The following is a 27,714-nucleotide window of genomic DNA, read 5'->3' as shown; positions in this document are numbered from 1 at the left end:
GGGATTTAAAACAAAAATCTGTTGTCGCTCTGATGTATGTCTTTGTGACTAAAACAGACATGGCAATTGAAGCATGTAAAGATAACGTGGTCATGAAATAGACCGGTGTATTAACATGTTCAAGTTTTATGCGTAGTTTTTATACAACGATTGTTCTTGACAACCTTAATTAGCTTGTCCGACATATCAACACGTAATGTACGCAGACTGGATCCCAAGTATTGTACTTCATTCATCAATAGCATGTAAATGGGAATACTCATCACTAGGTTCCCAGGAAAGAAACATCTATACATTTTAACGTGTTAGTTAAACGGTATATTGCATTGGGAAGGAAACTGTGTGTAGGGACTAACATTTCGGTCTTGTTATCAATTTCAATTCATGTAAAAAAAAAAAAAAAAATATTTTCATAATTGAATCAAAACATGAAAAACGCGTACACAAAATTGATATTAAATGACATTTGCAATATAACATAGAAAATGAAATTATACAATATCAAATGTCGATAAGTAGTCAAAGCATCTGAGGATACAAGATATATAAGCATAATGTTATCATACATTCAGTCGAAATTGAAAGGAAATTGAGAAATCCACTAAATATCAGATCTTGTATATTTTGTGTGAATTACTAACCAAATGGAAAGAGAAATAAAGATAAAGAAAAAGGAAATGCAGTCGGCTGGGAAGTATGAGCTTTCATAGGCATAATAAAAACACAGCCGAGGACTGCATATGTGTCTGTGCACTAATGTCTCAAGTATGAAGGTTTTCGAAGAGCACTCCCTTTTCAGACGGTAATCCCTTTGTGATATATCTTCTCTCTCTTTATAACGCATTATTTATTTTAAGACCACACCTATATTACTAATACTCCTCCTTTTTATTTTTCCTTTTTCTTCTTTTTTTTTCTAGTTTTTTCTTCAAGTATATGTTATTATTACTTCTGCGCCTGGTGCATTCAATTGTCAAGTCTTACTGGCTTTAACGGATGCACCATTTTCCATTTATATTTTGAATGCTGTTACGCCAATTTATATGTAATTTTGATATTGTTACATGTTATGAAATTCCATATTTTATCTTTGTATATATAGTAACGATGATGGAAATAAATTTCAATTCAATTCAATTCAATATACTTCCACATCGACATAAAAATAATGCAACAGCTCACAAATTATAATTTTTTGTCCTTACCACATCTAAACCTTCCATTCTAAATGTCAATAAATTATAACAGAGGAATCCATGTTATTTTTTTATTACCTTTCCACTGGTTTGCGTCACTGCATGAGCCGCAAAGAAAACAAAATCCAGTCACAAGAAAATATTGCATCTTATTAGTCTTTGTAAATGTTATAAAATAATTGAATTCAAAATTGAAAATAATTTATTCCATGGGTTTACCTCACAAGTGTCGATACAATACAAATATGTGCATTAATAGAGTTTCTCTTAACATCTCAGAAGGTGGATTTCGAAAAATTATGGGATTAATACGATGTCTTCCACAAAATTACTTATTCATGCTGAATAACAATTAAACAAATGTACATGTAATTGATAATTCGCCATTTTATATCATACATGTAGACTTGTAGTTTTCATTTGGCATTTTCCTCTTTTTTCTCTTTTTTCCAATAACGACAGTTAAAGGTATAGACTAGTTTTGGATACGCCCCCCTCTCAAAAAATGAAATGGAAGCTCTTATTACCAATCATGTGAAAAGAATATGTTTTCAATAATATGTGATGATACAAATTTTGCGGGGAAACCGCCTACTAATTGATATATTTGGTAAATTATTATATCTATCCGGACTGGATAGATATTGTGTAGTCTCACATACATATTTCTGTGTACAGTAGACCCTACGTGCTTGTAACATTACCAAGACTGGGCCAAATTTCTTATCATTTTGCTGATTCCAGAACCCTGCAGTACACACCAATACTTATATTCTAGATGATCAACGTTTCTTTCACAATGCAATCGCATGACCGGAACTGGTCTATACCTTTAAACAAAACGAGAACATCGATTTTATGTTGCATTTCAAATCTAAAACTCCACTGTTGATGGCTATTATTTTCATTCACCCTTCCAGTCAAGTTATTTCTATTTCAGAGAATTTGTGCCAATTTTCTCACAAACGATATTTATTCGTCTTTCATGAAAACTCTTCCTCTACAGACATAACACATCTTATTATATTCGATCAGGGAAGTAACAGAAACACAACCTTTGTTTTGTACTGAAAGAATTGATACTGCAGTAGGCACATTTACATTGTCTCTTCGCTTTCTTCATTGTTCGCCTTTACTGAACAAAAAGACTCCTATAGCAATGATGATATGTTTGCCTTAAAAAAAAAGGCATATTGCTTTCACTTCGATCCACCTGTCAAACTACAAGACATTTAAGTCAAGTTTGAGGGCGTTGGTTTGCGTTACTGATGGGGGGGGGGGGGGGGGGGGGGGAGGGGAGGGGAGGAGCTACATCCAAAAATTACTTATTTTCAGAATATGATCGTGGTGAACATAATTTGATGCGGTCTTTTTTTTTCTTCTTTTGATGGGAGGTTGGGAGGTTGTTTTTTCGTTTGTTTGTTATTGTTTACTTAAAATAAATCCCTAATCTGCTATTAAGTTTTTAAATGAATTTACATTTTTCTTTTTTTTTTCTTGGTGGGAAATCTGTCAGGAGGCTAAACTACCCCTGGCCTTGCCCCTTCTTCCAATCACCAATTGTCCTTTAGTAAGACACTAATCCACATTCGCCACTCTCCACCAAGTTGTGAATAGGCCGTACCTTGCAATTGGAGGGGTAACACTAATATTGCAGAGCCGCCGGAAGAGCATGCGCAGTAGGCTATCAGTACCGGTATGGGTACCCTGGGCAAATAGATCTGCTGTCCACTTTTCTTTAATAGGGACTTTTAGATTTGCCAAACGACAACGTGGATTGCTACGATCGACGTCCTTTTAATGCACTGCCTTGAATGGACGTCACACGTATCAGTCCACGCAAATCTAAAAGTAAATTGTTCACACCCCACCTCCTTTTCACAAGCAATTCTTTATCAGACCCTTATATGCATATGGTTGGTGTGTTAATCCATCGTAAAATTGATGTTCTTCTCCATTCTTGTCCCCCCCCCCTTTTTCAACATAGATATGGATTTATACAACACCACCGAGCTGGCAACTGAAGAAGCGGTCACTATCATGACGACGGCCATGGCCAACCAGGGAGCTATTCAAGTTCAGCAATTTACCGTCATTATGACGGTTGCCACTTCACTGATTTGCAGTATCCTGTCCATCGTGTTAAACACACTTAACATCATGGTCGCCTGCAGTGACCAATTAAACTTCCCTATCAGCAACAGTGTAGCTATCGTCTCGATGTCACTGGGAGATATCATTATCGGTTTATCCACCATCATGCGGTTTTCACTCGGTTCATGGGCGCGCCTCATTTGCCGGGTACACCTCATACTCTCGGTTACGGGTGTCCGGGTATCGATCGTCTCCTTAATCCTCATCATCGTCGATCGCTACGTGGCTATTGTTCACCCGTTCGCGCATCGGCGTTTCGCTACGAAGAGGTTCTGCATCGTGCTGGTGATCGTCATGTGGGCCCTGACGACGTTCGCCAACGTGCTCGAAAACGCCACTGGGACGTACTTCTACGACCCTAACCGACGATTATGCGACGTCCAAGTGTCGATCACCCGTGTCGTGGTCTCGACGACTTTGCTGTATTTTATACCGTTGACCACTATGCTTGTCATCTATACCCATCTCCTCGTCGTTGTTCGGCGGATGGTTCGCGAGATCGCCCGTGTACAACCGATACGGGACTACTCCATCAGCATACATGATCAAGGGGTGTACCCGTGCTCTGATGTGTCACTCCCGTCTGATCCAGGCCCTAGACCCAGGATCGAGATCCAGGAACGACCAAATGCTCATGCCTTACGTCAGAATGACCACACGGGACAGTACAAACTGATCTTAACCTTCTTTGCGGTCACCGCAGCCTTCACAGTTACCACCATTCCCAACCGAATCGTACGGCTCGTGGCTCTTTATAAAGGTCCCCAGGCGGTGTCCTCGGGAGCAACGCTCTTCTGCAGGATGCTGGTGATAAGCGGAAGCTGGCTCAATTTCGTCATCTTTTCGGTCATGAACCACAACTTCCGGCGTACCCTGAAGCACATTTTAAGGCGCAGGTGTTCTGCACATTGCTGTTAAAGACGCATAGGATTGGGCTCTCATGGGGAATTTGACATCGTTCGTGTGCCGTTTACCCAAATAACAGGTGATGCCGATCACCAGTAGGTTATTAGCCTTCAATTTTAAGACTAACATGCCTTTTATATTGCTCTGAATTTACCATGCATAGTAAATTCATTGTCTTGCTTTTCCCTCACCCGAGGACTCTTCGAGAGACGAGGGGTAATTCTTGATAGACCTACGGGTTTGCTGTGTGCAGACTTGTACACCAAATCTGGTTTCAGCGAGCCCACATGGAACCTGACGATCCACTCCCTTTAAAGACATAGGATCGGGATTCCGCCCATATATACCGGAGCAGGTGGATGAGTGTTTAAATCTTGCACTTAGCGAAACTCTTGGCTCAACTGAATATCAATCGGATCTTGCTGTCATATAATTTGGGTTTACTTCGAATCACTGGGTCGTCGCGTCGCGGGTCGCGTTATCCGACCTTTAGTGAATACGTGCCCCTATATTCATAATATATTGGACGTAATATTTGTCAATTAAAAGCCACCTCGTCTACATGGTCCTGGGGGTGTTTCACAAAGATTTTAAGTCAAACTTAACCTTTAGTTGGACTTAACAATTATGAAAAGCCGTTAGCATCATTGACAATATTTTGTAAAGCTATTTAAAAGGCATAAAATGTTGATTCAAATCATTCATATTTTCTATTTTCTCGGGAGATTTCATGTTCTTGATGTGGAATTTATGAAAACTCTAAAATACTTGAATTTTTGCTTTTTAATATATTTCATTATAAGGCTACAAATGGCTCTCCATAATATTTAAGTCCAACTTAGAGTTAAGTTCGACTTAAAATCTTTGTGAAACACCCCCCTGGTCCAATTTACCGGAAACTTTATGAAAACACGAAAGGGCGTGTAAGGCGATAACTCAACCGGACGCGTTTACCAGATTAAGCCTATAATTTGTGATGATGGACTACCCCAAAAATAAAAATCTACCCCATCCTTTTTACTTTTTTTTCTCTCTCTCTCTCTACAGCTACCTCCGTAATGGGTCCATGCTCCTACATACCCATTTTTTCTCTCTGTATATTTCTATCACTCCAGCTTCTGTTTCTCGACTAATTCTTCGTTTCAATCGTTTCAAATTTATGTGTTTTTATTTGGTTTTTTCTCTCTCTCTCTTTCACGCTTTTCTTCAAATCGTCGGTCGCATACACCGATTTTACTTGTATTGCATAAATGGATTGTTTTTAATAAATGAAAGTGTCAGATGATGGCTAAACGTATTGTATTGAAGAATGTTATGACAACGTGATGTTGATGGTCCCCATTATATTTGCTTTTCTACCCTGATATAACAAGGTAATTTCCTTGGTCTCATGGACCTCGTTATAACGAGTTTCCATTATATGTACGGTATAATACGTATATATTCATTTTTCTCCGTTATGTATAAATCAATATTTTTCTGTTTTATACGTATATATTTATATATCTATATATATATATATATACATATCAATATGTTTCACTGTTATATAATATCTTTCTGTGCTATATGTACAGTGTATATCAACATTTTCATCTGTAACATACATGTGTTTATACTAATATCTGTCTCTGTTATAAATATTATTGATATCCTTCTATTTTGTGTATATTAATATCTTTTCTGGTAAATGTATTCATAGCTTTATTTGTTTTATATATTAGTATCGATCTCTGCTATAAATAGATATATTAGTATCTTTCTCTGTTATAAATATGAATATCTTTCTTGGTTATATATATCAATATCTTTCAGAATTCTTTTATTCTTTTGCGTGAGAGTTAAAGTTGTTTCCTCTCCATGAGTTTTTTAAAATCATCTATAGGATCACTTTTAAATTCTATAAACATAAGTGAATTCAAAAGAAAATTATAACATTTATTTTCCATTAGTGGTTATTGCCACTTTCTAAACATTGTTACAACAAATAGATCTTACATATTCGGCCTAAAATCACACTCACGTATAAGAATTCTTTTCCCGTACTTTTCTACAAATGCAAAGCAAAGTCTCTAAATGTCACGCACACGCCCACCCACACACACCCAAGTAACTAATAGACGTAGCCCCAAGTAGGAAAATTGATAGACCAAATTCTTCTTGTATATATACACATATTAAATTAACATATTAAAATATCATAAATAATTTGTTTTTGGTGGTATTTTGTATACACCCTTTATTTGATTTATACGATGTTGTTTGAGAAATAAAGATGTCTTGATTACTTGTGGAAATGAAATGAATATGTCTACTTTGGTGTCAACTCTTTATAATAATAATAATAATAATAATAATAATAATAATAATAATAATAATAATGATAATCTTTTAGTCCACTCCAAATTTTATTAAACCAATAAATGGGAATTCTTATTGCTCAATTGATCGTGAGCCCGATAGCCAATGAGCAGCGCCAGATCGACGTTGCTCTATCCCCTTATTGTTAAACGCCAAACAAGGTAGCAGCAACTCCCGTCTTTTAACGTCTTTTGGTATGACGCGGTTCGAACCCACGACCTCCCGGTTTGCAAAGCTTCTATACTGAACAAACTACATTCACATGTCAAAACCTGTCAGACTGTCGACCAATTCAATTCAAAATTGCTTTTGATGATTAATTTACTCGGTTCACATTGATGTATATTTCATATGTATTGTAATTTGTAGGTTTTTTTTATTTTTTGTTTTGTTTAATATCTAATAATTGTTTATCATTGTATTTTGTTCGTTAAAGCGCATAGAGTCTTCGGTGGTAAGCGCTTTATAAGCACCGTTTTTTAAAACTATTATTATTATTATTATATCCCTCCCTCCATCCCATTCCGTAAAAAACGTTAACCATACTACCTTTAGTGGGTTCTTCTTCTTCTTCTTCAATATTCTTCTTCTGCTTGATTCTCTTCCTCTTCTTCTTCAATCTTCTTCCGCTACCCAGATAAGTTCCCAATCATCTTTCTCTTCTTCTTCTTTTAGTTTGCCGTCATTTTTCTTCTTCCTGCTCCTTTTTTTCTCCTTCTTTGTTGTCGTATTCCTGATTTATTCTTCCTTTTCTTCTAATTCTTAGTATCATCATTATCACAGTGTGTGCGGGCAATCGAATCCAATGATCGGTGTATGAGTATTTATGTAAAGCGCTTAGAGACATCATATATGAATTAAGCGCTTTATAAAAGCGGAATATTATTATTATTATCATCATCATCTTCTTCCCCTTCTTTTTTCTTCTTCAACCTTCTTCTTCATAATCTGTTTCTTTCATTTTTTCGTATACAATAACATTGTAGACATATCAGGGCCCCTTTCCAGGAAACTCCCTAAAAATACACACTGCCAATTACAGGCGCGTACGCATGATTTTGTCAAGGGGGAGGGGTTAACATTTATAAATCGGGCCCAAAGTTTCGCAACGACTCAGCCAGCCGCTGAATAAGCTGGGGGGGGGGGGGGGGGTTACACACATGAAAATACCGAAGGGGGGGTTTAACCCCCCCCCCCCCCTCCCCTGTGTACGCGCCTGCTGCCAAGGTTCTACTGCACATGTGCTCCCAGACATTCACAAGCAAGAATTGTATATAGGGGCGTTCCCACCTACAGAAAAAAAAAGAGATTATTATTTGTGTGTGTGTGTGTGTGTGTGCTTGTGCGGACAGAATAATTTCACTTATCTTCGCGATTTGCAGATCGCGATCTGATTCGCAGTGAGTCTTAATTGCCATTTAACAGAATAATCGCGATAGTTTTCCGGGCGCTGTGTGTGTGTGGTATTGAGAATCAAAAGTCGATTAGTTTAATCCCAGGATTCCAAGTGCGCATACATCATCGGGATTAACGCTTGCGCAGTTCAGACGTTCTTGCCGTCGAGAATTCTCCCTGTGTGTGAATGGTGGCCCCCAAAAAAATCAATTTAATTTGCATCGCGATCCAATTCGCACTAAATTGAAATGTGTGAACGGTCGCAAAAAAAAAAATCGATCTTTGCATCGCACTCCAAATCGTACTAATGTTTATTTGTGAACGGGCCTAATAGGTAATTTGTTTATTGGAGAAAATCGCACTAATTTGTATGTGTGAACGGACCTAATAGGTAATTTTTTTTATTGGAGAAAAACAATTATGAAACATACAGGGAATCGTATCCATTCCAAAAGATGTTAGCGCCTTTTCGTTGCACACGTACACGCTCCAGGCACAGGTGCGAAATGAGTAAGAACCGTGACCGTACGTACTGCACGGAGGTCAACATGGACATTTGAGATAGCTAATGGTCAATCAGTCGGTCAATCCAAGGAGGATATCTCTTTGGTCAATCAGTCGGTCAATCAGTCGGTCGAGTTGTGCACAGGGGGTGGTTCACAGAGACTAAGATTGACTTTAAGTTGGACTTAACTATGGTAGGCCGTTCATGCCACTCGTTGCTCTCACCATTGGTCTCTAAAATATGATCTTTAGATATTATAGTTTCCTTCAATAATGAATTATCACAACATGTAAATTATGTAGATTGGTGACCAATTATTTGTACGTCCCTTGAGAGACCAATGGCAGTAAATGGTGAAAGCAAACAGTGGCATGAACAGCCTGCCATAGTTCAGTCTTAGTAGATCTTAGTCTTTGTCGAAACACTCCTCCGAGATGGCTGATTGACATTCACAGTTTTATATGATTTATAGTTGTAGTCCGAAATTTATGTTCTGACATTTGTTTCTATAACGACCTTTATGCCTTTGTCAATTTTGTATAGATCTCTTTTAAAACTAAGTGGGACGGAGCCATATTATAGACGAGGAGTCACGCACTGTGAAATTAAACGCACGTGCAAGGCACAATGCTTTATAAAGAATTATAAAACGTTGTAGTCCAAAATCAATGTTCTGTTTTTCTTCTATAATAACCGTATATGCCTTTGTCAATGTGTATAGATCCCGTTTAAAATTAATGGTAGCATATATAGCCATGATGATCAGTGGCGGATCCAGGATTCGCCGATAGGGGGGGGGGGGGGACTAAAATTTGAAAATCGCGCCGACCAATATTTCGTTCAGTGGGGGCGGGGGAAGGGGGGGGGGGGGGGGGGTAGTGAGCATTTATTTTGTTTTCGTATTTGCCCCCAAAATGTGAAAATCGCGCCGACTAATATTTCGCTGAGTGGGGGGGGGGGGGGGGGGGAGGGGGTAGTGAGCATTATTTCTTTGTTTTTTACCCTGGGAATTTGAAAATCCGCAGACCGTTTTTCGGTCAGGGTGGGGGGGGGGGTAGTGTGAGCATTTACTACAACAAACTTTCTTTTTTTAATCCAAGGAAACAAACGCTGTTGAATTAAACGCATGTGTTAGGCAATGCTTTATAGTTGCAGTCCAAAATTAATGTTCTGATATCTTTTTTTTTATATTATCGTACATCCCTTTGTCAATTTTCTGTATATCTCTTTTAAAAGCAATGGGGACATAGCCATTAAACAGACGAGGATACACACACTGTGAAATTAAACGCACGTACACGACAATGCTTTATTTATAATGATGTTAGCTTGAAGTCCAAAATCAAGGTTCTGAAATTTCGTTTTGATAATCACACGTGCTATGCGATGCTTTAACCATGTATTTTATAGATATAATCCAAAATTAATCATGTTCGATTAAAAAGAAACATATAATCGTATATCCTTTTGTCAATTTTGTATAGATCTCTTTTAAAACTACTGAAAGGAGACATTATAGCCATGATATAGACAAGGATACAGTCGCTGTGGAATTAAACGCACGTGTAAGGCAATGCTTTAAAGTTGCAGTCCAAAATTAATGTTCTGATTTTTTTTCTTGTTGATAATCGTACATCCTTTGTCAATTTTGTATAGATCTCTTTTAAAAAACCAATGGGAGCAAAGCCATAATATAGACGAGGATACAAACGATGTGAATTAAGTTGTTACAAGCGTAAGTAACAGTTACTTATTTTTTTTCTTTCTTTGTTTTATCGGCCCTATTGCCTTGCATCGTGTCTGAAATAAACTGTACTAGTATACAACACCGAAATTAGTATGAGAAGAACATCAACATCTTTTATATATATATTTATGAAAATTTGTATTTTGTAAGCAAAATATGTCACCAAATTCATTTCAAAATGTGAAAGATATGGGCAATCAAATGCAGACCCAATCTATATATCTATCTATCAGGCTATAGTTCATCCAGACGTTAGACAAAGCCTTCCTCATAACATTTCCATTCTCTTCTGTTTCTAGCTATCCTAGTCTGGCCGGCCAAGCGGCCTTTCCCATGTATGATGTTATGTCATCTCTCTATCTATTCTTCTGCCTTCCTCTTCTTTTGTTTCCCATCCTTGGTTACCATTCTGTTAAGCGAGTTGTCCATTTATTGTCTCCATGATGTCTTTAACCTTTGTTTTCTGGCGTATGAATTTGTGCTTGATTTTGTCTCGCAGAGATAGATGTGACATCTTTCTCTCCATAGCTCGTTGAGTAGTCACAAGCTTCTGTTCTAGATCCTTTGTCATGCTTCTGATCCATATTTCATAGTTGTTAGAATGCATCGGTTGAACATCCTTGTTCTAAGTGACATGGGTTACATGGGTACAAATCTATATATCTTTTGTGTCGCCTATGTACCAAGGGCGAATATGGGCAAAAGAAGACTCATTAAGAATGAACACCACCTGTGCTCACCACGGGGTATCTGTTCAAATATACTTTGTTTAAATATTACCAAGGTTAGACTATACAGTGTGAGTATAAAAAAAAGCTAATTATTTTAAAAATCACCTATGAACAGTTAATTATTATACATCTTTAATATGGGAGAGCGTTTTATCCCAAATCATTTGGTATCATTTTTGTGTGGTACTCTCTAAAAAAAAATCGAGTGATCACGGACGTCACTCCTCTGGAGAGTGAAAATGTAGTGAAAATAGAGTGAACATTCACTCTTTTCTTCTTAGAGAGCACTCTAAAATCAATCGATTTTCACTCCTAAACAAGTGATCACGGACGTCACTCCCAAGAAAGTGAAAATAGAGTGAAAATTCACTCTCTTTTTTAAAAGAGTATGTCTTCACGCTTGGATGAACAGGAGGCATTGTTTGCGAGAGTGCATAGATGATTTTAAAAATTATTAGCAATTTTCTAGGAGTAAACTTTTTTATGCGCTTCTATTTACATGCATTTCTTTTCTTTTCTTTTTTTCTTTCCATTTTTTCAATATTAAATATCACAAAATGACGTCATGAATGCTCTAAGTTTAGTTGTTTCCTCTCCCCGCTTTTTACGATAACGAAATCTGTAGTTATAGTCGAGCTTTATAGAGAGAGATAGTGAGTCCAAAACAACATCTAAAACAAAAAGTACAGGTACATTGTATCTGAATAGGAGATTGTGTCACCTAAGGGCATGCATTACAAAATATGTAGAGTTGTGCGGTAATCTGTTCATTAATAATGACGGCATGTCAAATATTATAATTTTATTTTCTTTTTTTCATCACGACTTTTCAATATTATAACTGTTTCTTACTATGAAATTGTGTCACCTGAGGGCATTCATTACAAAATATGTAGAGTTGTGCGTAGGCTGTTCATTAATAATGAAGGCATCTCAAATATTGTCTTTTTTTCATCACGACTTTTCAATATTATATATGTGTCTTACGCGGAGATTGTGACCTAAGGCCATTAATTACAAAATATGGAGAGTTGTGCGTTAATCTGTATGTCAAATATTGTCTTTTTCTTTTCTTTTTTTTTTCATCACGACTTTTCAATATTATTTATGTGTCTGACTTGGAAATTGTGTGACCTAAGGCTATTAATCACGAAATATGAAGAGATCATTGTGCGTTAATTTTTTTCATTAAAAATGAGGCATGTCAAATATCATTTTCTTCATCACGACTTTTTAATATCATATATGTATCTGATATGGACATTGTGTCATTCAAGGCCATCCATATCAAAATATGGACAGATGTGTGCTATTTAGTTAATTAATTAATTAGATTTTCTGATTGTATAGGAGTGCTTTCTGTACATGTAAAAATATCAGCCTTATTCCGAAGTTAATTAATGTTTAGAGAATTTTTTTTGAAAATATAATTAAGTATATTTCACATTTTTCGAAAACAGTTAATCTAAAAGAGAAATTGAGCTATTCAAACTAAGTTAACCATAACGCCTTGTTGAGATATGCAGCGGTAAACTGCTATAGTGTTTTGTTTAATGAAGTAAAATGAATACATGTACGTTTTACTTTTCTGCATCTTATAACACAGGCTTGGTCAAATGCATAACACCTTTTTTGCATGCAGATGCCGTTTACAACTTTCTTAAATGGTTTTCCTTTTCTTTTTGCCCTTTTCTGCGGCCGTTTACCAATCATAGTCACACATTTGCGTGTATTGTGTATTGCTGCGTATTCATGGCAAGCCGTTTTAACATTTATTCCCATTTCTTGATATCAAGAATAGACAAGTTCACGGTTAGCACATGGCTGCAATAACCCCGAATATCCACAGATCTTCAAAACATGAAGAGGTCCCACTTTGTACATTTTGAAATAATCAATCCTACAGCGATGGAGATGCTACATACTTAGCCTTTGTTTCCCCTCTTCAAAAAATACTTCCACCTGTGTATCATGGAGTGTTCTGCTTGTGCATAATGAATAATGATTACATATCCAGTATTCCGTCTCCGTGTATTTCACAATTCGGTCTGCAACAGGAAATTATTTCTTGATATCAAGAAATAGGAATAAATGTTAAAACGGCTTGGCATAAATACGCAAGCCAAATACGCAAAAGTGTGACCGAGGCATTAAAAGGCTCCTTTCAGAGGATCGAGGCTACCTATCAAGATTCAACCATTGCTATTTTTGTACACACAACTCCACATACTTAAATAAAAGACGACATCATTACTACTTTTTTTAAAATTGCTATATTTATTTATTATTTAAGACCATTGATTGATAAAGATATATCGTCTTGTCAACAGTTTTACATAAAGCTTATTCAAGTAGAGTAGCATGTTATACAAACTGAAGAACAAAATAGTAATACTAATCCTATTTTATATTTTATTTCAACTCATATACATTTGGTTATTTGATTGTGTTCTGCATATCATATGTATTTTTGGGTTTTTTAAAAATTATATTCAATTTTTCAGAGTTTTGCTATTTGAAACTTCCATCTTGATCTAAATCCACATATTATTTCTCTCAAAAGAGGTATTGTGTATTTACTTGCTTTTGCTTGTTATTCAAATACGTTAAGGAGCATGATTTTTTTATTTTTATTTTTATTTTGTAACGACAGAATGTTTTATTCTAAGCCATATATGTTCCATCTTTACCTAATAAGTATCAACTATTTTATCTTAGGAACGTTGCGCTTCAAACATTTTTTGTTTATGCACTGTTCCTACTTTGTATTATATTTCAATGTTACCCACTGTATTTTATTATCTGTAAACAGCTATTTTACATGGTGAATAAATAAAACAAACAAACATACATGGTGTACTTGAGATGCCAATAAAAGCTACGAATAAGTATGGGTTTGTTACCTGATTATCTCTGATTCTTTATAAAAACATAACAATTCATCATGAAACATTATATCATAAAAACATTGTACTATCATCCACAAGTAAAAAAAGGTTCATATCTCGATAAATATGTACAGCCATGTGGTCTAGCACCAGGGGCCCGTTTCATAAAGCCTTTTTTCAATGACAAATGACAAAAATCAGTGACAAATCTGCTGACAACCAACCAGAAGCAAGGATTTCAGTAGCTTATAACAAACATTGTCATTTGTTACTATAATGACAAGTTTTGTGAAACGCACCCCAGGTCGTCTATTCTCATATGGTATTCACCAAGCCCATCTACTATCCACACGGTCTGATAATCATTCTGTCCACTCCACCCAGGTGTCAAATGGGTTACCCGGTAGGATGCGGCCGTCATTGTTGGTCAGTTTTTGAGCGTCCAGTAACGCCTGGCTGGAATGCTCCCCAGTGGCGTTGTGCACACAATGTGTGCAGGCAGTACTGAATCCAATGACCGGGGTATTAGTATATTTGTAAAGCACTTAGATACATTTGTATTAAGCGCTATCTAAAAATTCAATATTATTATTATTATTATTATCATTTAGTCTAATGACCATTTAGGCTAATATCCGTTTGGTCTAATCTTCAATAAGTCTACTACCCATTTGGTCTAATTCCCAATTTGTCTAATGCCCATTTTGTCTAATATCCATTTGGTCTAATAACAATTTAAGCATAGATAATAGTAATCATCAAATGATTTGATTCATGTACCAGAATGATCTTTTGAAAACATTTATGTTGAGTTGAATCCTTGAACCTAACCTGTAAGGAATACATGTACATGATATTTAACATTTTAAAGAGGAATACACCATGAATTACGACGACACAATGTATTACAAAATGCAATACATAATGCATACGTATCCTAGTTTGATTACAGAAAGACGTTAGGCTCTCTTTATGCCTTGACAATTTGGGATTTTCTTCTTCAAAATAAGTGTGCTTGACTAATCTGTCAAATTTATTTATTTATGTAGCCCCATCAGTAGTTAAAATACTGTTATACCTGGAGGCCCTGCATAACATAAACATACATATAAAGACATAAATGATCCCATATACATGTATGCTTTTCCATGGTCAAACGAATTACAATTTATAAGCCATCAATTACTATCTTCAGGCGAGTCAACGATATTAATACATATAATACAATTCCTTAGAATATATTAAATTAATTGTTCATAATCATACAGTCATGTGATTTCATTGATGTGCTAGCATATTCAGCTAACAACTAAATTATTCATACCCTTACCAAATTTTGTCATGTTTCAGTATTTGAAAATTGATTTGTCTGATTTATGCCCCTTGGGAATGCATGTGACATTTATTCAACAATGGCCCTAATTCTACCAGTCCACCTTTCAGTTTAGAATTATAAAAAACACAATATTTACTAGGGGTACAAATAATTAAGTTATTACCTGTAATTAAATACCGGTAGGTAAAAAATTATTAAAAAAGTAAGAGATATAAATATGTAAAACAGCATATTTCTTCCATTAAAGAGAAGGTTGAGTTCAGGGAAGAGGATACAAATAATTTGTGAGCGTTGGCATTGTATTATGCAAGTGTGGAAGTACATCAGATAAAAAATATTCCATGTTAAGCATAGCTCTTCAAATGGTGTAACATTCAAAATATGGCATGTAACATCATAAAAATTGGAACAGATTTTTATGCCACATGTCGTGTAGTCCCATATACATCTTTCTGTGTACAGTGCTTGTAACTTTACCAAGACTGGGCCACATTTCTTATCATTTTAATGATTCCAGAACCTTGCAGTACATATATGCTAGATGATCAACCTTTTCTGATCGATTCCACAACGCAGTCGCATGACCAGAACTCAACTTTATCTTTAAGAGTAAGAAACACATGCATGATTAATTCATACAGGGCTCAGGCCTTCCAGGATCTTGGCCAGATTGCATTCCATTGCTACCATAGATTCTCGTCTCTGGAAACCCTTCAGAGACGTCTTCGATCTTGACCTATTCCGTGACCCCACAGGCTGAGAACAGCTCTTGTGTTTTGATCTGTTTCTCTTGGCATTTACACTAAGAACCGTTCTAGATGGCTGGGAAAGACTTCTTGGTTTTGGCTTGGGCCTGGGCTCATCGACTGTCGTAGAAACAGCTCTGGTCCTTATCGAACGGGACTCTTGGATTGAAGAACTTGAATCTCCTATGCAAACTTTGGGTGGAGAGTTTGTTCCTTCCAAAGACGTGTTTGACTTAACTGAAGTAGATTCACAAACACCAATTATTTGATCAGTAATGGTCTGAGTTGATTCCCTGAGGATATCACTGTAAGGAGTACATTTAGGACCATCTTGGACAGATTCGGAATGGATTCGTTGCTTAGCTTTACTACTGAATCCATGGCGTCCAACGCAGGGTGGCCTAAATTTTGGAGGCTTCTGTAGTACTTTGGCACCCATCATAGGGGAATCACCAGGAGTTAGTTGGCTCAACATTGACAGGAGTTGTCCTCTGAGTAAATGAGATGACTTGGTACAAGGAGACACAGTATGTGCTCCTGTGGCAGAATTGGCAAGAATGGCCAGTGGCTCTTCTGGAATGGACAAAGGAGTCTGTCCTGAAGTGGTAGTAACATCTGGCCCTGGCAAGTTTGGGGTGACTATAGATGTAGATCCAGATGTAGTAAATGATGATGATGCTGTTGCTGATGATGATGATAAAGATGGTGAAAGAATGGCTAATTCTGGACATGGTCTTCCGTTTTGGGAAGCTAAACATGATGTTTGTGAACAAGGATCTTCGCTTGCCTGAGCTACCTCTGACAATTGACTGGTTTCTCGTCGACGTCCAGAACGGGAGAGACAAGTCACTGGACTCATCATCTGAAGGATCTTCATCAAACCATTTTCAATTAGAACACTATCATGTAACTTATGCATTTTCTTTGTCTTGCCTATTCTCCCTTTCCTAGATTTTGTTCTCTTCGTTTCTACATGTACAGAAGGGGACATGTTCCCCATTACATCACAGGAGATGCTTGGATGAGCAACCACTCCTTTGTCTTGTTGTGGTTCACAGGTTTCCTGCACTGCAGCTTCAGAAGAATCAAGAGAACCAGATATCATTTGATCTAGAATCTCTCCACTATTGTTCTTTGTCTGTTTCATTAACAGCTCCCCACCTTCCGATTTGCCCGAACAGGCTTGCTCAGTTACCGCTAAAGAATCCAGATTACCAGACGTCTTGGAGTCTGAGACCACATGGAAATTGTTAGTTTCTCTGCTGCGAAGGTCTGTACTTTCCTGTACCTCTCCTTGAACTGGCAGCTCACTCTCTGTGATCTTTGTATCCACCTCTTTCTCTGGAACCACACAGATTCCTTCAGGAACCCCAAGGCTGACCTCTGACGACGAATAGCTTTCTTGAACTTTGCCAGAAACGTTCCGTACAGTCCCTTGACACACATTGACGAATTCCATCTTTTTCTCTTCATTATTTTTCTCCAAATGGGTTCTCTCTTGTTTATCATCATCTAAACAAGGTTCCTCATCCTCAACGATGAACACAGAATCATCAATTTCCTCAAAGCTGGCAGCTAGTGATGACGAATTTGAAACCAGGCTCAGTTCGTTCATGAACTTTGCCAAACTATTGTCCAACTTCATGAATGTTGATTCATTCTTCTTGGCATTATAAGTTGAGTTTCCATTACTAACTGATATTTGGAGTAGTCTCTCATGAACAGGCTTTTCTTGGAAGTAAGGGATGTCTTCATCAAAGTAGGTACTGTTATTGTCACCTTCCTTTTCAGACAAGCTCCTGGACTGAACACCTAGGGCCCTTGCATTGGGTGACTGATGGTCGGTTTCTTCCACTTCCTCTACAGAATGTACAGCTGAGTGGGCTGACATGGGTTGATCCTTTAAGGGACTGTCTTCAGTTAGATCTATGACCTCACATGTTGCTGGAGAAGTTGATTTGTGGCAAGGGGTGTGCATCTTACTGACTTTGATGTCCTGGTTACGCTTTAGATCTGGAGTCGATTTGAGCCTGTCCTTTGGGTGTGAGATGTATCGTTTGGCATTGATTTCTGAAGCTTCTGTTGCCATGGATTTTCCTTGATCCATGATGTTTTCTGGAGAACTTCCTTTACAGCATTCACCAGCAGTGGGCAAAGTGGGTCGTTCTGATCCAGCAACGGTTTCTCTTGAATGTGTTTTCCTTCCCACCACTTTAGCATTGTCTGCAAGAGTGAATTCGAGAGACCTTATATCTCCTTGACTGGTGTCCTGCGACTCCTCATGGCACAATTGTGGTATTGTACTTTGCATTTCTGGATCTGATTCATCATCTGACAAGTGATCAATTCTTTTTGCAGCATTTGATGTGGCACATGATGAATTTTGATTTCCGATTCTCCTAGAGTTGGGGATGAATCCACGCAACGAATGACAACCAAGTCTTTGGGATAACGGTAAAACCTCTATAAAAGATTCTCCTTCTTCCTCCCCATCCCTCTCCTTTTCTTTTCCTTCAGTGTCAATGTCTTCAGTTACTTTAGTTACAAGAACATTATCCTTGGTCATTGTCCTTTCTTTAGTTCCCAGACCTACTGGCAGAGATTTGCTTTTCAAGGATGACATTCCTTCATGAGTAATTCCTCTTGAACATTCTTTTCCCGAATTCAAATCTTTTCCACTCAAGCATTTTTTTCCTGGTTTAGCTTTCTTGTCCCTAATTGGTATCCTCTTTAGTCTTGTTTCATCTTCTTGCACTCCATCTGCTGTTTTTCCAGAACATCTTCCTCCTTCTCCTCTTCTTAGTTCTACTCTTGCTCCTCCTCCCCCTCTTTCTATTCCTCCTCCTCCGCCTCCTTTTAAGATCATCTCTAATCTTCCATCATGCAGAGAGAGGTTTATCAACTTCCTCAGCATGTCCTCCTCATCGGCATCACCATGACGTGTTACTCCTTGAGACGGAGCTCTGCGTCTTCCAGCACGATCACCATCTGTTCCATGTGATGATTCAAGTTCTCTACTCCCTATCTTGTTTCCATGACAACTTTCTGCTTGTGATGGTGTATGGTCGACCTTGAGAGGATTTTCCTGGTCAAGGGTGAAAGGTTCATGAAAATCATCACACGGATGCTCGGATGCGGTATCCATGACAACACGATGATCATCCACCGTCGATCCTTCCTGCTGCGTAGAGGAAGACGTCTCCTTTTTCTTCTTCCCTCGTCCTTAGCAAACACAGAAAAAGATACATGAACAAATAAATCATGGTTACATCTAAAACAAATTCACAACCAGGAGAAGTTGTATGTTGTAATTAAGTTTTAATATTAATACATGCAATGGGGATGATCAGCATCTCATATCTAGAAATTCCATTCCTTTAAAGAATTTCGATCTCAATTTTTTGTTGAAAAGCCCCAAGGATAATTTCCATGTATTGGATTTGGAGTTGCTCAATTTTTCTTCAATACTACCAATCTTTACTTAGTTAAAACCTTTCAGAATGTCTAACAATAACTTCAAACAATGAAAAGAATAAGTCTATTTTTCCGCATAATGATGATGCTTTACCATAAAAAAAAGATAAAAACATGAAAAACAAAAAGAAAAAGTTACACTTTGGAAATTGATCTCACCTTTGGCTTTCTTCATATCCATGGCAACCATAAACTGTTCCATCACATCAGGGTAGGCCGATGTGAAGAGTTCTCTCTCCTCCACCGTCGTATAGAAAGGCTCACAGTCCTCATCATTTTCCTTGTCTTCTTCTGTTAGTATTCAAAAATATGAAATTCAAGTTAAATTCCAACTCTGCTGTAAATCCATTGATAAATGTGACACAAAATCAAGGGATATACCTACGGGCGATATGATCATTCTGTCGTATTAACCAGAATTTCCCCCAAAAGATACAATTGTTAAAGCCCCTCTGTATTACTTGTAACTACTTGCTCCCTCTATATAGAAAACAATTCCTAAGCAGTGCTCGTTGGTCCCCCACGATCCTCTTTTTCTTGTGTTAATTGAGAGCCGAGTTGATGAGATAACCACCTGTCAGTGACCACACTGGGTGGTCTCATCCCTCCTGGCCAAACTATTACAGACAGGCTTTAAAGGTCTGAAGAAGCCTGCACCACAGCAAGCACTGATTGTGAAGAATAAAAACAAATTTAGATATTAAAAAAAAATTATTTTCAACTCACCAGGCTTATGCCATTTGACCTCCGCACACGGTACACCTTGTCGAACACGGAGTTTTACGACTGTAGCGGGAGTTAGGCGACCTTTACGGTCAGAGTTCATATGGGTGAGGTCATACAAGGTCATCAAAGGAACGACCTTCTCCTGCGTGTACTCGATGGGCCATTCCATTTTGACCAGGTTGAATTGCTGTTCAGGATGGAACATAAATAAATATCAATGATTAATCTAAAGATCAAAAACAAGATCTTTATCGACAGGGTGCAGGCCAAACTGTTCTTTACAACAATTGAAACTTCACATAGGAAGCTTAAGCTAACCTCTAATGCCTCAGTCATACCTTTCCGTTTTTGGCTTGCGTATTGCTGCCTATTTATGGCAAGCCGTTTAACCTTTATTCCTATTTCTTGATATCAAGAATTACTATTGCTTTACAACAGAAAATCATTTCTTGATATCGAGAAATAGGAATTAATGTTAAAACGGCTTGCCATAAATACACAGCAATACGCAAGCCAAATACGCAAAGGTGTGACCGAGGCATAAGAGGCTACATTTTGACCGTACCTGAAGGTGAAGCAGGAGGGGTCTTCTCCATTCACTGTGATGAGTAGGCGGTGTCTCCTTATTCTGAAGGAACTCCTTGATCACATTCTGGTTCGGAAACCCTTCAACTCTCACAGATTTCCTGTTCAGGCGACAACAAACATTGGATTAGAGAGTTACTCATACATTAAAGGCATCGTTTAACAATGTTAAATCTGATGCATGACCCCGTGTTGTCAATGTCTGTGATATGGTGTAATATTGAAGCACTAAAAAAATTGCACTTCAAAGTGATCAAGAAGTGCCTCAGAAAAGTAAAAATCTTTGAGTGACCGGGTTTACCATACTCATTTTCCCCAATAGAATGTAGTGTTATAAAAACTGTTAAAAAAATGAAAAAAATGAGTTTGATTTCCAATCACAAATATCTTGATAATCAGACAGGCTTGTAAAAGTCATGGGATTCCTGACCGACCTAAAGGTTCATAATTATGATTGCAGCACGAGCTAAATCCAGGATTTTGTTTCAGAATTTGAGGCAATGTAACCTGGTCACTTTAAACAGATAGTGTCCAAAAAGTACTCTCAGGATTATAGCTAAGAACTGAGATCAAGAGGAAAACTTTTCTTTTAGCATCAGGGCATAATTACAAAGGTAGAGATAAGACTATGTCATAATGTGACTCGGGCTAACAATGGAAGTTACAAACTGATTCAGCCAAAGACGCAGGTTTGAAACCGAGTCACGTCTTTCAGATGGTGATGTTAAAGGTTGGTCCCGATACATAAATAATCATATATTAATTGATACACGTCTGTAAAAACCCAACTACACAGTAGTTTTTGTTTTGGCGAAATATCATCAATGGCATGTACAGTCAAAACTGCTTCAGTGACCACCTGTCTACAAAGAGCACATTTTTTGTTTCCCTTGAAAACCTGTCTACAAAGACAACTGTTTGTGTTTCCCCGTGGGCGGTCGCTAAAGACAGGATTGACTGTATTACCCCAACACCAGAGAATAACATTTTATCCTTACTTCCTGACATCTCGTTCCTCATTTGTTAAACAAGTTGAATCACAACCTCCTCTCCAGTCCTGGAATAGGTTGAGGGGGTCAACAGAGCTTGGGAGAGACTTCATGAACCTCATGGCAACCTCCTTCCCAACCCCTGAAAATAAAGAGAATGACAACAGAAAATATTTTGCTATATAAGTTTCCAGAGCGTATAAAAACAACTATGTCTCGAAAATTAAAGCAGTCATTATTACGTTTATATACTGAAAAAAGAGTCGACTTCTGAAACCACCTTGGCGTTTCTCTAGTTTGTTGATTAAAATATCTGGTAGGGTCTTTGACAGCAGACTAAGCAGTGTAAGGGCACAAGGTACATACAAACCCCGCATGGCACCCTCCTTTCCAGCCCCTGAAAATAAAAAGAGTGACTAACAAGAAATATTTGATACAGTAGGCTTGCGGGTGCACCATGTGAGAGGGAGGATTGGGGAGTCCTGAAAAGGACTCTTGGTTATCTTTCTTGAGGGTGTGTAGTCCTGAAAAGGACTGTTTGTGTAGTCTTGAAAAAGACTGTTGGCTATCTTTCTTAGCTTATAGTTCTAAGGAGCTTAACGTACCATTTAAAGAATTTCACGTAAAAGTAACTTGTTAGAGGACCAATCCTGAGAAATAGCATAAAGTAAAAGAACTTAAGAAATAGGACGAGAGAAGACAGAGAGTGAGAGAATAAGAGACATTAAGAGGTAGAGAGAGAGATTGGAAACAAATTACAAGAGAAGAGAAAAAATACATGTAGCAACAGACGAAGAAGAAGGGGGAAATTGTAAAAGAAATAGAGGGATATAGAGAAAAAGGCAATACCGGTAGGAAATATGATAATGAAAAAGAGAATGAAAGAGAGAGAGAGGAGAGAAAGAGCGAGTCAGGGGAAAAAAGAGGGTGAGAGGGTGCAGGTACGAAAGGGGGTAGAGAGATTAAATGCAAGATCGCACCTTCTGATCCAACCGAAGCCTCTATGTCTTACCCGGCACTCCTTTGGGAAGATAGTCACACCCTAGGAGGATGGCGAGCGCTACGAGCCGTCTGCGATCCAAGTCCAGCTTGGTCTCTATATCATCCATACGGTAACAGTCCACCTGTAATCAAAGAGAGAATTGATTGTACAGGGGGGTGTTTCAATAAGATAAAGTTGAACTTATCTCTGTTCGTTGGACTTAAAAATTATGGAGAGCCATTCGTAGCCTTAAAATTAAATATTTCCAAAAGCAAAAATTGAAGTATTTTAGACTTTTCTTATATTCCACGTCAAGAACATGAAATCTCCTTGATAATAGAAAATAAGAATGATTTGAATCAACATTAAATGCTTTTTAAAATAACTTTTACAAAGTTGCTACTGTATTAATTGGAATTAACAATTTTGGAAAGCCATTAGCATATATGAAAATATTTTGTAAAAGTTCTTTAAAATGGCATAACATGTTGATTCAAAACATTCATATTTTCTTATTATCAAGGAGAATTCATGTTCTTGATGTGGAATTTATATAAAGTTTAAAATACTTGAATTATTTGCTTTTTAATATATTTTAATTTAAGGCTACAAATGGCACTCCATAGTGTTCAAGTCCAACTTAGAGTTAACTTTGACTTAGGATCTTTGTGAAACACCCCCCAGGTCAATTAGGGCAGAAATTAAACAGACATACAAAGTACATATATGTATTATTGTAATATTTAATATTCATGATCGCTTCTGAAATGCTTTCATAGGATAGTTTGACCTAGATATTTTTTTCCTTCCTTTTCCAAATATTTTCATCCAAGTGCAGCCATCTATGTAGAGGTGTCGTAGTCTTGTGGTTTAGTCACTTGACTGGAAATGCAAAGGTCGTGGGTTCGAGCCCAGGTACTGCATTTACGTCCTTGAGCAAGGCATTTCATCTATGTTGCTCCTCTCCACCCAGGTGTTAATTTGGTAGTATGTGATCGTCACTGAGGTTGGATTAGCATGTGCGCCCCAAACAAAGGTGACTAGCTGGAATGCTCCCCAGGGAGTGGAGAATGTGTACCAGAATGTGCAGTATAGTAATTGATTTCAGTGACCACTCCTGGGTAATAGTTATACTGTAGGTATAAGTTCTATATAAGAAACCAGTATTATGTACAAACTTGTTTGCCGTTATTTATCGTCATGATTTATAAGTACCTAAATTTGTGAAAGCATGTGCAAGAAATCATACATCCTAATATGTCTTAATTGTAAAAGTTATCAATAGAATTTATAACTAAACACGTACATTGATTGAACGTATTTATATTCATAATGTTCATCCCGTATGACATACTGTACATAATGAAGGTACAGTGAAACCTGTCTATAAAGACCACCCAAGGGAGACAAGAAAAGTGGTCTTTGTGTACAGGGCTGCGTCTCATGAAACCGTCATAAGTACAAGTTCAGTGACATCCCATTGAAATGCGTGTTAAACTTAATACACACGTTTCAATGGGATGTCGCTCAACTTGTACTTATGATGGTTTCGTGAGTCGCAGCCCAGGTTCCTTTAGTACATGTTTCAATGAGAAACCATTTTAAAGGGAAACTAAAAATGTGGTCTTTCTATACAGGTGGTCTTTGTAGACAGGTGGTCTTACTATACAGGTGGTCACTAAAGCAGGTTCGACTGTAATACACCATACCTTTCCTGTGGCCATATTGAGGTTTCTATAAACGATGCGAGCCCCGTAGAGAAAGGCATCCCCGTCCTCAGTCATACAACCATCTACAATCTGGAGGAAGAGCAGTAAAACTAAAAATATCACGATGCAAATATAAATTAATTAGGTATTGTACTATTTTGCTATCTCTTCAGTGTTATTTTTGGTTGTATTTAATACAAATGAAAATGTTTATCATCAACACTAAAATGTTCAGAACACAATAAGTGAGATATGCAATTTGGAGGAAGGGGCAGAGGGGGGGGGGGGGGGGGGGGGTGCTATCTTGTATTGTTTCACAGATCAATACCTGAAGAGTTACAGTATGTATGAGAAAAAGACATAAAGAGGAACGCTAACAACTTTAAATAAATTGCAGGAAAAGAGGAGAGAGAGAGAGGATGAGGAGGAGGAGGAGAGAGAAGGAAAGAAAGATCAATAGAGAAAAAGAGAAGGGATGGAGAGAGAGAGAGAGAGAGCGAGAGAAAGAGGGAGGGGGGAGAGAGAGAGGGGGAGGTGGGCAGGAGAGAGAGAGCCATGCAGACAGACACAAACAGAAGGCAAATTAAAGAGATAACACTGGGAAATAGCGAAATTATAGTAAATCAACTTCTAGTGAGATATGACTGCGTAAACTAACCCCAGCACTGTTCAGTGCAGCACACATAGCTTCTGCTTCTCCCTTGCTCTGGATGCACGGCACTCCCATCAGTTCCAATAATTCTTGACACTGGAAACAAAACAAGAAATAACCCCAAACTTGAAATATTACACCTAAATCAGTGAAATAATAACTGAGAGCAGAGTGCAATTAAGAACCCCCGCCCCACTCTCCTCCATTTTAAAATTCAAATACAGCTCCTGCAAATAAACAAATAGGAGATTTCATACAATTTTTAAAACATTTTGACAATAGGCTAACCTAAGAGTGCAGATATTTGATGACAACTTTTTTTAAATTTAGCATTTACAAACACTTAATTTCAAATACGGTTGACGGTGACGATAATATGAGACTCTTTGGACAATGCTTTGAGGACAAACATAAGATAAAAGAAACAATTACCAACAGTTTTGTTTCCAATACTTTGATTGTCCATCCCCTCTATACTTCATCATCATGTTTACCTCTTTTAACCAACAGGTAAAATGGGATCTTGAAGCCTTCCTTACTCCTCCTCCTCCACCACCTCTTCCTCTTCCTCTCCATCCTCCCCGTCCTCCTCTGGCTCCTCCTCCTCCTCCTCCTCCAAGCCTTACTTCATTTCTTCTGGCGATCTCCTCCCACTTCAGCTCTGGCGGTGTACCATCGATGACAAACACCAGCTTGACTCCGAGCCGTAGAAAAATGGATGTCCGGAAGAAGAGATTTCTGACGATTTGAAGATGAAAATTTGAAGATGAAAATTTGATGTAAAATGAAAAGCTCCTAAAGTTGAGATGTGGTGGCCGCGTGGATGAAAAACATCAGCTTAACTCCAAGCTGTATGAAGTTTGAAGCTCGAAAGAATAGGTTCCTACAACTGTAACAGTAAAATAATAGAGAGTACAAACAGTGTACATGTCCTTTGATCTAGACATTTACATGTACAGAATAAACTAGACGCAATTTTACAAACCAAAACAGAAGCAATTTTTAAAATTCAAGTTTGATTCCACGAAGGCTCTCTGGTTAAGATTTTAAAGAGTAAAAAGGAAACCTTTTAGAGCCTTGTATGAGGGGCTTCTGATGACAATAGAAATTTAGCAGTAAAAAAAAAATTGAGCACAAACACAGGTTGCTACAGAGCTTTTAAAAACATCTTTTCAGAACACATAAACTGAAGCTGTTGATGAACAACAACAGCTTTACTCCTAGGCCTAGCGGAAGGAAGGTGGAAACCTGGAAGAAGAGATTTCTGAAAATATAGAAAAAAAGATTGTGTACAGTCCAGTAAACTTCGGCTTCACACATGAATGTGAAAAACTAAAATGAATAGTTCCGAAAGATGAGATGCGCTCGGCTCAATTATGCTGAAGGAAGTTGGAAACCCGTGAAAGAAGAAGTTCCTACTAAAAGTATAGAAATGCAACATTATAAACTACTGACATGGTTAAGCAATAGGAAAACATAAACAATCAAGTACTTTGATATTGTTGCAAGTGCCACAAGACATGTCTTAATACAAAATACATAACTGATAAATACATTGATTGAGAGGCTATTAACTAAAGTTATGTTGGACAGTATTAAAGGACAACTTGTGCTATTACTTTATTTGATGCATGAAGCTAGAAGTTACATACAGGTCTAGAACAAAACAAAACAAAATGTCAAAATAAAAGAACTACCGAGTACTGTAGGCCCTGCATGGGCCCTGGGATGAAAGAAAAAACGTAACAATCATCAAACTAATTAAGTTAGATCATTTCAAATAAACACTCAATTAGCTTAGCATGCTTATAGATAACTAAATACATTACTAGAGCTCTGACATGAATCATGTGAATCACGATACAATTTTGATGCAGCAGTAGCTCTGTTTCATTAACATCTGTTAATAACAGATTAAAGTAACTAACATGTTTTTGGTTATATAACTGATAGATCTAGACTAGACTACGAAGGTCTAGACTCGTCTCTAGTCTAGTTTTGAGCTGAATATGTCTGCAAAGGAAGATTGACAAATGAACAGTTTGACTGAAATACAGTCAAATAAATATCTGAATTCTGATGAATCAAGTGTCAACAAATTCCATTAGAAATTTACCTTAAATGAGGTTTACTGACTCTGCCTTGCATCATCTTCATCCCAGTGACTTGACTCTCCACCAGCCATATCGCTAGATCCACTGCTATCTTCTTCCCTTTCAAACTCTCAATGGATTCCTCAGATTTCACGGGAGCAAGAATCTGCCACAGGTTCTGAACGCCCATTATTTTATTTTAATTTTTACTTGACGTGATCGAACAACGACACCGCTTATCGGCCTCCTGCACTTGCGCTCAATCAGCGGCCATGCATGAAACACAATGGTCGCTCAATCACTGAATACAATCACTTCATATATCAACAAAGTCATTTTCGGCTGTCAAACAAGTTGTCTGTTTATGAATTTCAGTAGATCGGTCATACATGTAGTGTCTGCAAGTAGTACGTTCGCGTGTTTACTACGAATAGGGATTGCGTAATATTTTGAACTTGCCGCATAATAGTTCCCTAAACCTAAATTTAGTTTGCAATTTTACGGCATAAACAAATATTTTTACAATTTAACAAATATTA

At 37.5% G+C, this 27,714-nt stretch overlaps 2 protein-coding genes across 2 annotated transcripts; one reads left to right on the top strand and one right to left on the bottom strand.

Annotated features, from left to right (window-relative positions):
• The first annotated feature begins 3,196 nt into the window (after nt 1-3,196).
• LOC763727 (beta-4C adrenergic receptor-like) lies at nt 3,197-4,721 on the top strand. Its single transcript, XM_030992610.1, has one exon. The coding sequence runs from the start codon at nt 3,237-3,239 to the stop codon at nt 4,266-4,268; it is 1,032 nt and encodes a 343-aa protein (XP_030848470.1). The 5' UTR covers nt 3,197-3,236; the 3' UTR covers nt 4,269-4,721.
• Nucleotides 4,722-15,738: 11,017 nt separating this feature from the next.
• Nucleotides 15,739-27,563, bottom strand: LOC589174. Its single transcript, XM_030993510.1, has 10 exons — nt 27,199-27,563; nt 25,577-25,820; nt 25,089-25,178; nt 24,431-24,520; nt 22,752-22,863; nt 21,749-21,881; nt 20,731-20,851; nt 20,166-20,352; nt 19,599-19,730; nt 15,739-19,187 (listed from the first exon to the last, which is right to left on the bottom strand). Exons 1-10 carry the CDS (start codon nt 27,363-27,365, stop codon nt 15,853-15,855), a joined length of 4,611 nt encoding a protein of 1,536 aa, XP_030849370.1. The 5' UTR covers nt 27,366-27,563; the 3' UTR covers nt 15,739-15,852.
• Nucleotides 27,564-27,714: the final 151 nt, after the last annotated feature.

This window comes from Strongylocentrotus purpuratus, unplaced genomic scaffold (assembly GCF_000002235.5).
Source record: "Strongylocentrotus purpuratus isolate Spur 01 unplaced genomic scaffold, Spur_5.0 spur5_scaffold_20, whole genome shotgun sequence".
In the NCBI taxonomy this organism is placed as follows: Eukaryota; Metazoa; Echinodermata; class Echinoidea; order Camarodonta; family Strongylocentrotidae; genus Strongylocentrotus; species Strongylocentrotus purpuratus.
Note: the sequence above shows the minus strand (reverse complement) of the source record. Positions and strands in the feature narration are given on the sequence as shown.

Excerpts from the sequence above, each read along its gene's own strand:
- LOC763727 (XM_030992610.1), top strand. The coding sequence starts at position 3,237 with ATGACGACGGCCATGGCCAACCAGGGAGCTATTCAAGTTCAGCAATTT.
- LOC589174 (XM_030993510.1), bottom strand. The coding sequence starts at position 27,365 with ATGGGCGTTCAGAACCTGTGGCAGATTCTTGCTCCCGTGAAATCTGAG. Across the intron at positions 24,521-25,088 it reads CTGCACTGAACAGTGCTGGG|ATTGTAGATGGTTGTATGAC; the intron begins GTTAGTTTACGC and ends CTCTTCCTCCAG. Across the intron at positions 21,882-22,751 it reads TCTTCCCAAAGGAGTGCCGG|GGGTTGGGAAGGAGGTTGCC; the intron begins GTAAGACATAGA and ends CTTTATTTTCAG.